The sequence below is a fragment of the Trachypithecus francoisi genome, unplaced genomic scaffold (genome assembly GCF_009764315.1).
Source record: "Trachypithecus francoisi isolate TF-2019V2 unplaced genomic scaffold, Tfra_2.0 Lachesis_group14, whole genome shotgun sequence".
Lineage (NCBI taxonomy): Eukaryota > Metazoa > Chordata > Mammalia > Primates > Cercopithecidae > Trachypithecus > Trachypithecus francoisi.
In genome coordinates, this window is record NW_022681459.1 from 25570296 (window position 1) to 25585482 (window position 15187).

Consider the following 15187-nt stretch of genomic DNA (forward strand, 5'->3'; position numbering starts at 1 on the left):
CCCTGAAACATACCTAACTGAGGACGCTGGTCTTCAGTTTTGGGCACTGTGGAAGGAGATGGTTGAGCAGCTGAAAATCCAGAAATACAAAAGGCAATTAACTATAACACATTTGGTCACGAGTCTTTGATGTTGTTGCAAAATCATTCTATCAGTTAATTTAGTTATTAACATAATAGTCTAAATCAGAAGCATCTTATGGTAAGGAAAAATTTTCCTTTCTAATGAAACCAAATGTAAAAACATTGTAACAAAAAAAGAGGACATATTTAAAAAATGGATACCTCCCAGTTTTTCCAAAAGTTAAAAAAAAAGAGAATTTGGGATGGCTTACCAAACAGATTATAATAAATCATAGTCTAAGATGAACACATAAAGGGAAACCATCAGTCAAATAAAGTAAAGCCAGGGATACTTTTAAGCATGGCCAAGATTCAGGAAATCACCAATTATTTAATGTGTACTCAAACATCCCATGAAACATGCATTTCTGAAGGTTGAAATACACTACATCATTCCTTTATTTTTGTTATGAAATTTGTGATGACCCAAATAGAGAAAGAATCACTGCAGTTAAAGATCAATTGTACTCTGTTGTCAATGGAACAAACCTACCACGTGTTGCAAAATCACAGATTAACCACACAAATTATTATATACTCCATCAACAGTCATCAACTGCCTGCGACATGAAACTCAGGGCCATGGGAGCCAACACTGTACCTTTCGACTGGGGCGTGGGGTGGCCGTGACCGGTCCAGGCTGATCTCCTGGGAGGCTCATACGGTAAATCTGTAAAGACAAATAAATTGACTAAAAGATCAATCGTGTAATTTTTATAAGAGATGTTTTGGTTTCGTATTTGATTTTGTATTTATTAGAATAAATTGTGTGCTAAAAAAATCTGGTAACCCAAAGAATATCCCACTAGATTTGAGTTTCATTTACAAATTAAAATTTCATATATGATAGTGGTCTAAAATTCTCACCCGTTTATCTGAAAACTCTCATTGACAGATTCTCCCAGAGGTTGCCGACTCTTCTAATTTCCTACAATCATAAGTCAAGACCCTAATAAAAGTTTCTTACAATCTAGTTCACCCTGCTTCCACTGGGACTGATCTACATCTGTCTCTTTATTATCTTCATGACTCATCCAAAACACAGTCTACAATTTGGATAAACCAGCTCATTTTTGTTTGAGGTCTGCCCCTAAATCAATCAAATGACATTCAGCTTCTTTTTCTTCTTGCATCTCCTAGGAAATGCCTTATCTTTTTATTTGCCAGTTGCCTCTCTTAGCCAACTCTCATTTTCCCTTTATAATCTCATCAATTTATATTAAATCAGTCTTATCTGATCTAGTGATTTTCGTAGGCAAATGTCTCCCATTTCTAATGTTCTAAATACATTTAGAATTTCTCTAAAATGAACTGCATGAAACGAATTACAGGACTGAAATAGTATTGCTCCCACAGCACATTGATGATGACCTTTTGAGCTTAAGTACATGCCAAACATTTCTTTGTATTTATAAAGTAGTATCACTTGTCCCATAAACCTTCATTTACTTTTCATATGCAAATTTAGTAACTATACTTCTACATCCTCAGTGTGAGTCCTATTAATGATTATCAAAGCATTTCAAGTTTGTTTCACAAATACATCCCAGAAACCTTATTATACATACTTTTGCTAAGAGGGTATATCTAAGGCTATTTCTACATGCAATCTTATTACATAACTGTTTCAAAATTATGTCTTCTTGGATTGCTGGGTCTCAGTTCAATGTCATGTGTCATTCTGGGCCAAGTGAAGGCCATGGCCAAATATCTCGGCAGGTTCTTTGCTGCCAGATACCAGGAGATGGGCACAAAATTTCGCTTGGAAGATAGGACAATGCAATTGTTTTTAAGTTTCTCTTTAAACAAATATTTTAATTTTGTTTAAAACCAGCAATTTGATGGGTCAGTCTTCAAAGAGTTTGACTGTGTTGCAGAAGATGTGTCTCTTCCTATTTTCATATCCCAATGAGAATAGAAATGATAGGCCGTGTGAAATTCAACACAGAATCTCCTTAATGCATTTGGTCTGTTTGGCTGCAAGCATCTTTGCTACTAGTGTGGTCTATGAAATCCTACCCTTCAGAGCTTTGGAGAATTAGATAATTTTTCTTTTTAAACTGCTATTACTCACTCCTTTCTCTCAGTTGGCATTTTTGCATTTTTGGACCTAAATCTTTTCCCACCCAGCTCCTCAGATTTTCACATTTCTGGTGTTGGGGTTACACATAGGAATTAAATCTGCAGCCCCTAACAATTTACAACTGAATTTCAACTCAAGTCTCTGGGAACACTCTGCACATGGGTTCTCAGTCAGTTGCATTTTGTAAAAAAAAAAAAAAAAAAATGGATCGCCAGAGTTTCAATTTGCGAATTGTCTCAGAAAGAAAAATCTGCTCATGAGGCAGTCCTAGACACATCTAGCCTAATTTAGGAGCAGAAAGGCACATTAACTAAGGCCTTCTATTTACCAAATGAAAAACAGCAAGATAATACAGAAATATGTTCTAGATCTCTGTTTCTCAAAGGGTGGTCTGTGGACCAGCAACATCAACAATACCTGGGAACTCGTTAGAAATGCAGAATCTTACCCCAGACCTACTGCATCACAATCAGCATTTTTTTTTTTTTGAGACGGAGTCTCGTTCTGTGGCCCAGGCTGGAGTGCAGTGGCACAATCTCAGCTCACTGCAGCCTCTGCCTCCCGGGCTCACGCCATTCTCCTGCCTCAGTCTCCTGAGTATCTGGGACTACAGGCACCCGCCACCATGCCCGGCTAATTTCTTTTTGTATTTTTAGTAGAGACAGGGTCTCACCGTGTTAGCCAGGATAGTCTCGATCTCCCGACCTCGTGATCCACCCGCCTCGGCCTCCTAAAGTGCTGGGATTAGAGGCGTGAGCCACTGCACCTGGCCTCAGAATCAGCATTTCTGGGTGACTCTGGTGCACACTAAAGTCTGAGAAAGCCTGCTCTAGACCATTGCTCTTTTCAGAAACTCTGTTTTCCTGCAGATGATTTCAGTAATGCTATCTAGAGCGTGCAAAGACAAACTAAAAAATGGTTGAAAGAGTTCTAGATGGATTGCTTTTACCCATGGAATAAGTATGCTAATGGAACTGATAGAAGGCATCAGTAGGCTAGTCAGATACTACCTTAAACCGAAAATTATTGCTCATGAAATGTGACTGGGAAAAAAAATAAATGCCTAACTACCACTCCCAAAATATTTTGAAACTCTTTATTCACAAAATCCTTCTTAGGGTGTATAACCACATCCCATCCTCCCTTGAAAATAAGTCAAAACTTAACACCAAACAGAGTTTACTTTTCAGCCAAGTATTTGAGACACTTATATGAACAATGATTAACATGTTCATAAACATATTGCCATGGAAGATATGCGGGCTTTTGTTTTCTCCCATGACATTCTGGTTCAATGCTTCCTTATCAGCTACCGATCACATGCTGTGGGCCCTGAGTACTCCCTGTGGGATATGACATTGGGAAATATTCAACTCAGGCTCCCTGAGATGAGGGATAGCCAGGGGTGACTGCTTCGGCGGCTACACCGTCTCAAAGCCTCAGTAGTTTTGCTGTTGACTGCTTGAAATTTCAATCACTCCTCCATGTATCTTGGCTAAGTGTCCTTTATTGATAATAGAGCACTGGACTTCCAATAAGAATACATTTTACATTTAATTTTTGCTGATCACTTCAACACCCTCTCCATTTCTCTTTAACTTTGACCTTCAAGGTCATGAACTCATATGCTTGGCAGAAGTGCCCATGTAAGGGAAGGTTGCTTTCTGGCACTGGTTCTGCTGTTTTATCTGTAAGAGACTGTGTTTGAAAACTGAGCTTTATAAAAGTCATTGCATAGGCAGCTTGGGTGAACATAGATGTAAATTACATTATAACAGTATAAAAAAACAGCGTGAAGCTACAAATAGGGAGTTCCGCTAGTGCTGACTCCTATACATGAGCAACTGTGTTGATTTCCTGGGAGCTGGGATCAGCTTCTCATTCTGAATGAGACTCCTCCTCCACCACACCCTTTTGAAGACATCAGTCAATTAATACAACGTTCTGGCTACCCTTTCCTGGAGGGCTAAGTTCAGCCAAGGTTTACATTCTCCCTTCATCAAACTCACTGAGGAGGAACCTCTAGCTCTTGCCACCCCCGCCTACCCGCTTTATTTTTTAAAGGGCAAGAATGTGGATCATGGAAGAGCTCATCCTCATTCTGCAGGATCCACACCATATCTGCAAAATATCTGCAAAGCAACTGTGAAGGCTCCCTGGCTGGGCTGGATGGGAAAAGATGAGATTTGTCTGCTCTTGAAATTAGATGCTAATGGGGAACACAAATTAGGAAGACTAAGAGCTGCTGCTGAGAACCAATCTATAAATGTCTGTGAAATGAAAAAAAAAAAAAAGTTTGAGTCAACCTTAACATGATTAAGTCGCCCTCTATTTTCCTCCAGATCTTCTTAAAATTCTATATCAAAGGCATGGAGATTTGGAAACATTTTACATTCCCTTCTTGCCTAGGTTTGCAGATCCCTGTGGTTATATAAGAACTAAGGGGAAGCAAAGAATGCAGTGTTAGCCATTTGCGAAGACACAAGCTTTACATAACACCTAACTGAGAGGTGCTATGCAGTACTTGCATTGTCTCACTATGCCTAGCTGTGCTGAAAAGCACCAGGCTGTGAGCTCCAGTGCAGAAATGATTTAAGATTCCAAGAAAGCCCTGAGGAGCAGCAGCTTCAAAGTGGAAGCGAAGGCTGCATTTGCAGGCTTAACTCTCTAATCTCTTTTGATAACACCCCAGAGGCATATCATAATATATGGGTTGTCATGGGGATGGAAGAGGAAAGGATGGGGTTGCAGAACATCATCCTTGGGATAGAGCTGAGCTTTTGCATGACCTGCTCCTGAGAGGACAGGCAGGGTGGCGCACTGTGTAGTTAACAGGGGCTTGCAAGATTCTGTGGATCTGTTTTTGCCACTTTTTTCCCCTGAGACCTCAAAGGGCTATGGCTCCAAAAGAAGTGGATTCAGCAAAATAGAAGGGTGTTTGCAGAGGAGGTACAGAAAGGGATTCTGGTCACAGTAACTGCAGCAATGTAAGAAACACGTGAAACATAAAATAATAATCATAAAACAACAGAGTGTAACACGATATGCCTGTAGGTTGATACTTATGAGAGTAGAGAAGACTGTCTCAATGCTAATTCAACGAAGGGGTCGTGAAAGACAGGAAATCTTGAATCAGGAAAATGTGGGAAAACACTAGGTACGGACATGCAAGGAAAAGGGATGAGGTTTGGACAAATGGCGCGTGGTGGTGGTGGCAGGGCATGTCCACATGTGGTCCCCTGTGAGGTCCGTGAAGAGCCTCGGCCAATTGTGCAGGGAGACTGAACTGACACAGCAGCGGTGAGACTGACCTAACAGGGAAGCAGTCAGGGGGCTTTGGAATAAATGATTCATTTGGGAAGGTGGGCCATGAACAGAATAAAAGGTAGATTTGGGGCTGGGCATGGTGGCTCACGTCTGTAATCCCAGCACTTTGGGAGGCAGAGGCGGTTGGATCACGAGGTCAAGAGATCAAGACCATCCTGGCCAACACAGTGAAACCCTGTCTCTACTAAAAATACAAAAATTAGCTGGGTCTGGTGGCATGTGCCTGTAGCCTCAGCTACTTGGGAGGATGAGGCAGAAGAATTGCTTGAATCCAGGACGCAGAGGCTGCGGTGAGCCGAGATTGTGCCACTGCACTACAGCCTGGTGACACAGTGAGACTCTGTCAAAAAAAGAAAAGAAAAGAAAAGAAAAAAAGAAGAAGGGAAGGGAAGGGAAGGGAGATTGGGGCAGTAACCCAGGGATGGGCTACTCACAGCGGGAAGGGAAGGAGGGAAGGGTGGTGAGGAAGAGGTGGGAAGGAGGATGCAGCAGGACAACACACATGTGGAAGAGTCTCTGCAGAAAGGGTGTGGAATGCCGTCTAATTTAACCAGTAAACCCTGAACACCACTGTCTCCTCTATCAGGGACTCTAATGAAACGGCCACCGTGCAGAGAAGAGACAGATTCTGGTCTAAGTAGAGTTGCTACCTAGGAGCCTGGCTTGCTTCATGGTCGGCACAATAACGCTGACCAGCGTTCGGTCCCCTCGGATGTGGGATTAGACAAAGGGTGTGGAAATGAAGATCATGGTACAGCAAACCAAGAGTGGAGAGACAGGGATTTGGGGTCTGTATCCCTAAGGACCTTGAAAGAAACAGTCAACAATCACCTTTCTGAAAGTAGTCAGGTATCCACTGACCACAGGGATATCATCAGATTCCCAGTGACCTCCCTCTGGGACTCACGCAGCTCTGAAAGTTAGTGAGGCAAAAGCTTTCCCTCTCAGCCATCACAGCGTTCATTCTCCAGTTGCAGGTTCACAGCTTTTATCTCCACAGGACCAGTCCTTTAAGGTTGATTGCTTAGCAATGGATGACCCAAGGTGTATAACTAGTTCTTATATCCAAGGTCAAGCCCCTGAATAGAGCCTACAGTAAACAGTCCTCTGGCTTGTTCAGTCTGCTTTAAATTCTTTACAGGTCAGATACCAATATTTGTATTGGTTCTCATAATCACAGTAGGCAGTGGTCAAAACAGGTTATTTCAGGTACAAACTGAGTTTCGAAAACATACTTGACTAGTAGTGGAGCTGTGGAAGTGTGCTGTCTCCCAGATCACGCTCAAATCATGGGCCCATGGAAGAGCACCATCAGAGCGGCATGGGAGGTGTCTAAGTTTGCCACCCTTGCCTTCCCTGGGCTGGGCAGAGAGGGAGTCCCAACCAACATCCTCACAGCCACCCTCTTCTCCATCCACCTGGATGGATCATACCTTCCAAATCCACCATGTCCTAAAATGTGAAAACAAAGCAGCTCCAGGACCCACTGTCTTAACCAGGTAGCATCAGTCAGCTGGCTTGTCTGATGGACAGGTTGTGCCCATGGATTTGGCCAGTGTCGTGATCTTTTAACACAGTTTGTAACACTAGCTCACAACCCCTGGCTTTGCAACTCAGTCAGACGCACCTATGAGATGTCTTAACATAAACAAACAAAAACAAAATTAAAAAGTAAAAAAAATTTTAAAACCCCAGCCAAATGTTTTGGAAATAGTTTTTATATTTCCATATATATGGAAAATATTTCCATATATATGGAAATATTTTTTAAACGCTCACAGAGTTATAAAATCTGTAGAGCGTGAGTCAAACGTGAATTTCTATTTTCCACTTGCAATACATGGGGTAGATTTCTTTATGACCAGTCTTGTAGACTCTAGGCACTGGGTCCTGCCCATGTTTCAATGGCCTGTGAATCTCTTACATGACAGAGGTGATTTACTACCTCTTAGTACCTCTTAGTTAAGCCTTTCTATCATGCTGCCCAGGAGCGAGACAGCAAACTTTTTCTCTGACATTAGAGAAGAGAAAATTGCCAGCCTGAAGTCACTAGGCAGTAACCAGGGCAGTGTCAGGATTTGAACAGCCTGAGAAGTTTCCTCATTCATTCTCTTTAGCTCCCTGGGCCCCCGGTCTTTCTCATCAGAAAGGAAGAGTAGTTGCCAAGCCTAGATCTTGAACCAGTTCAGACTGAGACTTGTGTATTTCGGTTATGTGATAGAGGTGAAAGAGGAATCGCCTGAGTTTCATATGAATTCTGGAAGCGCGTAGGAAGACGGATAAACCACCCCACCACCCTGAACACGATGTCATCAATCGTGAGGCTGGTACAATGATATCTAGCTTATGGGGCTGCTCTAAGTCCCAGGGAGGTGACAAATGCTTAGGGCAAGCTATACCCTTCTGTGAAATGCCCTCTCCCCCTGCTCATTATTCGCCTGGTAAACATCTAATTCCCCTTTGCCATGTGGCCATTCCTCTGGAAAGCATCTTTATGCCTTTCGTGGGGGGTTGAGTTCCTCCCCGATCCTGCTCCTACAGCCTGTATTGCTAGAAGTGGTGCCTCTACCGTAGAACCTATCACATTAGGGGAAACATTTATGTGTACATATCTGTCTCTCTGGCTCTAGGTCACTCTACGGAAACATCTAGAACTGGAGGCAAAACATTTTGGCTTGTTCACCGTCATACCATCCGTGGCTGGCCCAGAGGAGGCACTCAGCAAATGAACAAGCTGAATGAAGAAGTGAACGTTCTGAAGACAGGAAGCTTACTGAAGCCTGGTTCGTCTTTATATTCCCAGAGTCTAACATCATGCTTGGCACTAATGGGCACTTGATAGATGTTTATTTTTGCATGAATGGCATGTAAATTAATTACCTAATTAAATCATCTGGAAGACAGGCAGTAAGATTCAGATGTAAATCCTACTGATTGCATGCTTCTGCTCTGCAAGACTGGCTTCTTGTGACATACTGAGAATCGGTCACTGTGAATCTGGGGAGTGTCCTTGTTTTGTGCTCTTCCCCTGAGGAGGGATAGATCCTTCCGCTACTTCAAAAGTGGGCCTATTTCTAACTGCCAGGCATCCAGGGTGCCTTCTTTGCCCATCTGTCTCTCTGAAGAGCTAGTTAAAGGGCTAATCTGCTCTTAATTCCTTTAGTGTGGTCTTCGAATGAAATGGTTTGAGTGGGTTTAGTCTCCAAATAAACAGAGGCAGAATAAGACTGTCTGGGACTGGCTTCGGCTCCGGGATCAGCTCTCTTTGTATCGCGTGACTTAGGGCATGGATCTCAGCAGGACATCTGGGATGTCTCTCAATGAAGAGATCACACAGGGGTGTTTTCGTACCTGGCCTAGTTGTAATTCTTTGCGTAGCTTCAGGATATACTGAAGTATTTGGGAAAATAAAAGCTGCACCCCCTGCAGACAAAAGGAAAGACAAACATGTGAAGGTCTTTTGTTGTGGTTGTCGATCTCAACATCGGCGCCAAATCTACTTTTCCCTGTGACAACAAAGGGAAGAGACCTCCTCAAACCTGCCTTAACAGAGCTCAGGAGAAATGGACAGGTGCACGTGTCAGATTCTCAAGGTGGAAGTGAAACTTGGAGCCTTGGTGTACTCCTGTGCCCCATTTGCTATAAAGCATTTTGTGTTTTGATTTTATAGCTTCTTGATGAAGCCCTATCTGTGTCGCCCTCAATCCCACTTCCCACTGGGCTATCCCATTTTATTAAAAATCTATATGGTGCATGTTTTATTTTTCAATAAAAACCCATAATATATTTGTATATATTGTATAAAAACCCATAATATATTTTACATAGCTCTTGGAAAGTAGCACCAAGCAATTATAAGTATTTAGCCAAAGAGTATATGGATTTTATTAATAATTAATCCACATCTCTAGTCAAATGCGTTTTCCCTTTCTCTCTTTTGACCAAAACTCATGTTGTTGTTAGCTGAGAAAATTCCCTTTTCAGAGTTCAGTCCATTTGGAATTTGTTGTCCTGTTCATTGGTAGCTTCTGTGTTTAACAATAGCAAAATTAATAAATTTGGAGGTTTTTTTTTGAAACATTCACTCTATGGTTAAAGAATTCCTAAATAAATGTGAAAATATAAGAAATTGCGCATAGCTCAAAGATATTTCCTAAGAAGGGGAAGTAACTTCCTCTAAGTTATCTGTTATTTCTGGCCACAAGGTCATGAATAGGCTGATGTGTGCAACCAAAATTATTGAAAAAGTGTAGTACCAACTCGAAGCAGGTGTTTTAAAACTTCAGATTAAAAAGACAATGTTTTGAATATAGAAATATTGTCTTAAAAAGACAATGTTTTAAATATGAAATTGCTCATTTACCATGATAAATGAGCAATTTCACTGTAATACTCAAACCGGGACTCACTCACATTTGATATTTTAAAATAAAATGGCAAATATTGGGAAAATGGCTGTATTTCTTCTATGTGAGGGCTGACCCTGAGTTAACTGGCTGACTTGCAAGGCTTCCTGGCACTTCCTGTCTCCATCCCTAGTCCGGGTGATTGTAGAGGGTCCCTGCAGCTAACAGAGTGGGGTGAGCAGCCAGTGGCCATGCTTCTGGAACTGTCTCCATCAGGAAGGAGCAGATGGATGTGAACCAGGAACACATCCACAGAAAACCCAGCCTCTGCTGTGATTGGGAGGCGAGGGAGGAAGGTTAGCCAGGATGAGGCATGGTGTTAAACCCTACTTAGGCTCAGGCAAAATAAATACATAAATAAGTCAAATGTACAGTCAATGGTTAGAGATAGAAAACAGGCATTTGGTTAGTGACTAATTTCATATTCTCCAAAATCATAGCAGAGGTTCCCTCTGAACAAAACTCTCACAATGTTACAGAAATTCCCTCCTGCCTTTTGCAAACACGCAGTCTGTAGGAAAACAAATCAAATAGCCTAAAAGTTTATTGGAAAGGAAAAAGAAAATTCCAACTTATCCTAGCAAATATTCTTTAAGAATAAAAATGGAAGAAAGTAAAGGAGGCTGCTAAGGGCCCTTTTATATCGAACATGCTTTTAGTGTCTACAGAGTCAGCACAGCGAATATATTGGGACTAACAGAAGAAGATTGTAATCTGGCAAATGTGAGCTAAAGTTATGGCTAAAGGCAAATTCTGCACATCTCCTGGTTGAAAAAAAGGAACCCTTTGATAATCAAACTGGGGTGCGTGGGAAGCGCTCAGAAAACCAAAGGGCTTCACCTTCCTTTAGGCTGTGGTACCTCCTAAGTATTGGAAAGCATCCTGAATCATCTACCTGCATTCTCTCTTCCTGACACACGCTGACCGGTTTCCCATGGAAGCATGCAACCTGTACGTAAGACCCTATGCTCTTGCTGGGAGGCAGGGGCGGGGCCAGCATTACCTGTGTTTCTAGCATGCATTAACCGTGGAGAGTTTTGTAAGGCTTTATCAACATCATCTGAAGTCAAATGTGGAAGAGGAGCTACAAAACAAAACAAAAAGTGACATCAAAATGAAAAAAAAAAAGAGAGAGAGAATTACCTTTCTTACAAAAAAAAAACAAAAGAAAAAAAGAAAAAGAAAGAAAGAAAGAAAACCATTCCCCCACTCCCACCCTAATATCATGGGCAGCTTATAACTATTTCCATCAATCTGCTACTTGTTAGCATGTTAAAACCTACATGGGGACCCGTCTTTAATTCAGGGAAGAAGTGGTTGGGATGCCAGGCAAAGCAATGGAGGAGAATTTACTCCACCTCACTGTCACACTACTTCCTTCTCATCATGCTGGACGCTGTAGAAATTAAAGCATGCAGCAAACATTCTGGATTCATGCCAACATGCCATCCCTTTCTGTCAGGTTAAGCCCAATCACATGACACAAAATGAAAACTTTCCTTGTTCTGTGTTCAAGTTAGAATATAAAGTGGGGCTTTGTGTAGCTTTAGGGAGAATAATCCCCCTAATTCCTACTGAAGAGGAGCCTTTCCTTAATGGTTCTATTTCAATTTGGGGTATCATAGAGACTAATGTGTGACTAGTTAATGCTTCCTTTCCCTTTGACATTCCATCTTCTTGGTCGCAGGACCCTGGAGGAGGCAGCTGAGCATGGAAGTGAATTTTGGCTTCTCCTGAGAGTGCTGACTACTTCTCACTAGGCGATGTGGCCAGGGTGTTGTTACCCTAAGTCATTGCATACCAAGCGTGTGGTTCCCTCAGATCCCCAACGGGAACTGGACAAGGGCAGGAGGATGCTGTCGACACACCTGTTTGAACCCTCTGAAGCTCAGGTCATAAGAACCATAGCCACAGCCATCTATCCTTGGAGGAAGGGGGCAGCTTACTCTCTCTGAGGTAGTGGAGATGTGAGAGAAGGATGTCGGCATTGTAGCTGGGGGTGAGCCTCTGGAAGTCATCCTTGGTCATCTTGCACAGTTCCTTCCCATCGATGTTCTGGAATAACAAGATGTTGACGTCTGGAAGGCCATATTCTTTCACCGCCCACTCCAGCCACTGCCGCACATGGTCTGTACTCCATAGCGTAGGATCTGAAAGGGGTGGGAACAAATTCAGTCAATTCCTGAAGCCAGGTATCTGCGTCTTGGGGCAGATCCCCATCCACATGGGATTTCTGACCAGCTGCCTTCCACAAGCACAGCCTCCAACCAGCCTCCCTGGCTACCCAGGAGAACATCTTGGGGGAAAGACAAAAGCTGCCTCACATCCACAGATCATTGTTTTTAAAGTGAATAGTTCTGGAATCTTGGGATTATTCACATCACATGCCCTCTTTTTTGCTCAGACAATCTAAAGTTTCCTGTAGGCATGAGATTTTAAAAATTCTTTTTTCTCATTTATGTCCAATTTTATTTATTCATTTGAAAGTGAGTAAGAACAAGAGGAAACTTCCTTTTCTTAGAAAACTACTGGTATATTTATATGGAAATAAGAGTAAGCAACACATATCAGGAAGGTGCTAATTACAGATCATAACAACAAAAATTAATAACAGTATTTATGCAAAATACTGAAAAACACCGACCACAGAATCGGAAATGAAATATAGATACACCAAGACTTTAGCCCATCCTATGAGCCAGCATTCGTCTCAGAGAGCTGTCTGTTCCAGACTTTTCCTGCAGGGTGTTTGGTTTTGCAATTAACCAGCACCTGCAGGAGTGGGGTTGGTGAGTGGTTTTTGCATTCCACAGCTGGCCATGGCAAGCACAAATACCCCACAGGATGCAGGCCACGTCGTCACACTCCACTGCCACCTATGGGACAGGGAGGGCAGGGCCCCGGGGAGAAGGAGCAGGTGATCTCCAACAGAAATGCCAGCCAGGATGTCCCATGGTAAATACCCTCAGTGGTAGGATCTTCAGAGTGTGGTAAACGGGGCGGCTGCTCCCTTGGGCCCCACGCCTTGAAAGACACCTGCACAGAGAGCTGGAGCCCTGAGTTCTAATCCCACCATTTCTCCACTTTCTGGACCTTGCTGTGGGCAGCTATTTCTCCTTTCTGTGTCTGTCCCACCTGAAAACGAAGGGCACTGATCTCAGTTCCCTGGACAAGTCCTTGGGGGTCAGGCATGCCAGGATGTGCCTATCCTCTTGAATGAAAGTCAGGTGTGGGAGTCACATTTGAGCTAATACTTTCAGATCCTTGTTTGTCTGGTCCCACTAATATTTTAGGCTACTCATGAATGGAGCATGTAGTATGCTGCTGAAATACATTTTTAGGTTTACAGAGGTAAGCCACAGTAATAGTGAGAAACAGCCAGCCAGTCATACACCCAGAGTTCTCTTCCTCTCCCTCCTTTCCTCTTCCTTCCCTCCCTTCTCCCTCCCTTACTTTCCTTCAGCTACAAAGATGAAAGAAATTATTGCAGGTCCAGTAGAATCTATCCTTCCCATTCCATTCTCCTGCTGCAAACACCTATCCTGAAGTTAGTAGCTAGTGGTTAGAAGTAACCACTATCCTGAAGTTAGTACATGTATCACTCCTATACATATTTTAATATTTTTACCATTTAAACTACATATATTGTTTTGTGTTTTTAAAGTTAACATAAATGATACCTGATTTGCTATTGGCACTCAATGTTATAATTTCAAGATGTAGCCAGGTTAATACACAAAGATATAATCGATCATTAAGCAGCTCTTAGGCCTCCCCCATGTGAATAGTCCCAATTTATTTAGTGAATGTCCCCTGTCCATCCCCCCACATATGTGTGAATGAGTCCGCATTGGCCCACAGCCTGGGGTCCTTGTTCGAATCACCTGGAGAGACTGAAAAACTAGTGACGCCTGGTCTCCCCAGGGAGACTGTTTCCATTAGGCTGGAGGGCAGTTGGGCGTCACAGTGGATAAGAGCTCCCCCAGGTGACTCCAATGAGCAGCCAAGGTTCAGATCATCTTCCCTGGACCTCACTACTCCAAGTGTGGTCCTCCAACTGGGCAGCATTAGCGTCACCTGGGAGGTAATTAGAAATGCTAACGCTCAGGCCCCGCCCAGACCTGCTGAATCAGAATCTACGTTTTCACATGAAACTTGGGGACACACTGGCCTCGGCTAAGTACCTAGATACAGGATTCTGAGTTACAGGGCACATGCATCTTCAACTTGACCAGCTAGCACTGGATGTCTACCAATATTTAAACACCCACATTTTCACTTAAAAATCAGTGCGCAGGCTGGGCACGGTGGCTCACGCCTGTAATCCCAGCACTTTGGGAGGCAGAGGCGGGTGGATCACTAGGTCAGGAGATCGAGACCATCCTGGCTAACACGGTGAAACCCCGTCTCTACTAAAAATACAAAAAAATTAGCCGGGCGTGATGGCAGGCACCTGTAGTCCCAGCTCCTCGGGAGGCTGAGGCAGGAGAATGGTGAGAACCTGGGAGGCGGAGCTTGCAGTGAGCTGAGATCAGGCCACTGCACTCCAGCCTGGGCGACAGAGCAAGATTCTGTCTCAAAACAACAACAACAACAACAACAACAACAACAGCCAATCATCAGTGCGCAGAACCTGAAGACTAAAGGAACTCTGTTTTGCTACAGAGAGAATATCAATAAAAACTCCAACGGCAGCGATGACAGAAAAGTGTACATATTTCTTTGTCATTCAAACACTTGGAAACATGTTGTTAGTCTGTGAAAACTGAATGTAGATATGGAAGGTTAATGTCATCCAGTTCACTGAAGTTCAGATGACTCTTTGTCATTGGGTGAGAATTTGGCTTTCAGAGACAAAATGTTTCTTTTTTCATGACATGTCAGAATTCCTCTTTCTATAAAAGTGGATCATACTGAGGTCTTAGGGCAAGTTCTCATTATCTTTGGTTCCGTGCAGAGGATGGTTTGCTCAGCCCTCACAGAGAGAAGACCCCCTCATCCTACCTATGTCATTCCCTATAAGTTCCATCCTCTGATCCTAGTCAAACCCACCTTTTTGTTTTGTTTTTTTTTGCTTTGCTTTTAACAAAATGGGAGGACTATTTTTTTTTTAATGTAACAACTGTATTTCCTAGAAATAAGTTCATTCTGGAAATAGATTTTCTTCTCTTAATGGTGGAACCGGATATTCTCAAAATGATACATAAACATATTGTCTGAAAGCCACTAGGTTTATGTTAAACTGGTGA

General features: G+C 42.7%; 1 protein-coding gene across 4 annotated transcripts in view; it reads right to left on the minus strand.

The window, feature by feature from the left end:
- Positions 1–15187, minus strand: part of ERG (ETS transcription factor ERG) — a 208330-nt gene that overhangs the window by 11591 nt on the left and 181552 nt on the right. For 2 of the 4 annotated variants that reach the window (XM_033232469.1, XM_033232470.1), the window contains 5 exons: positions 11885–12088; positions 10942–11022; positions 8884–8955; positions 724–792; positions 14–70 (listed from right to left, as the gene is read on the minus strand). In XM_033232469.1, coding sequence (XP_033088360.1) covers positions 14–70; positions 724–792; positions 8884–8955; positions 10942–11022; positions 11885–12088 — 483 coding nt within the window. The remainder of the gene's footprint in view (positions 1–13; positions 71–723; positions 793–8883; positions 8956–10941; positions 11023–11884; positions 12089–15187) is intronic. The other 2 variants (XM_033232471.1, XM_033232472.1) reach the window with 1 other exon arrangement.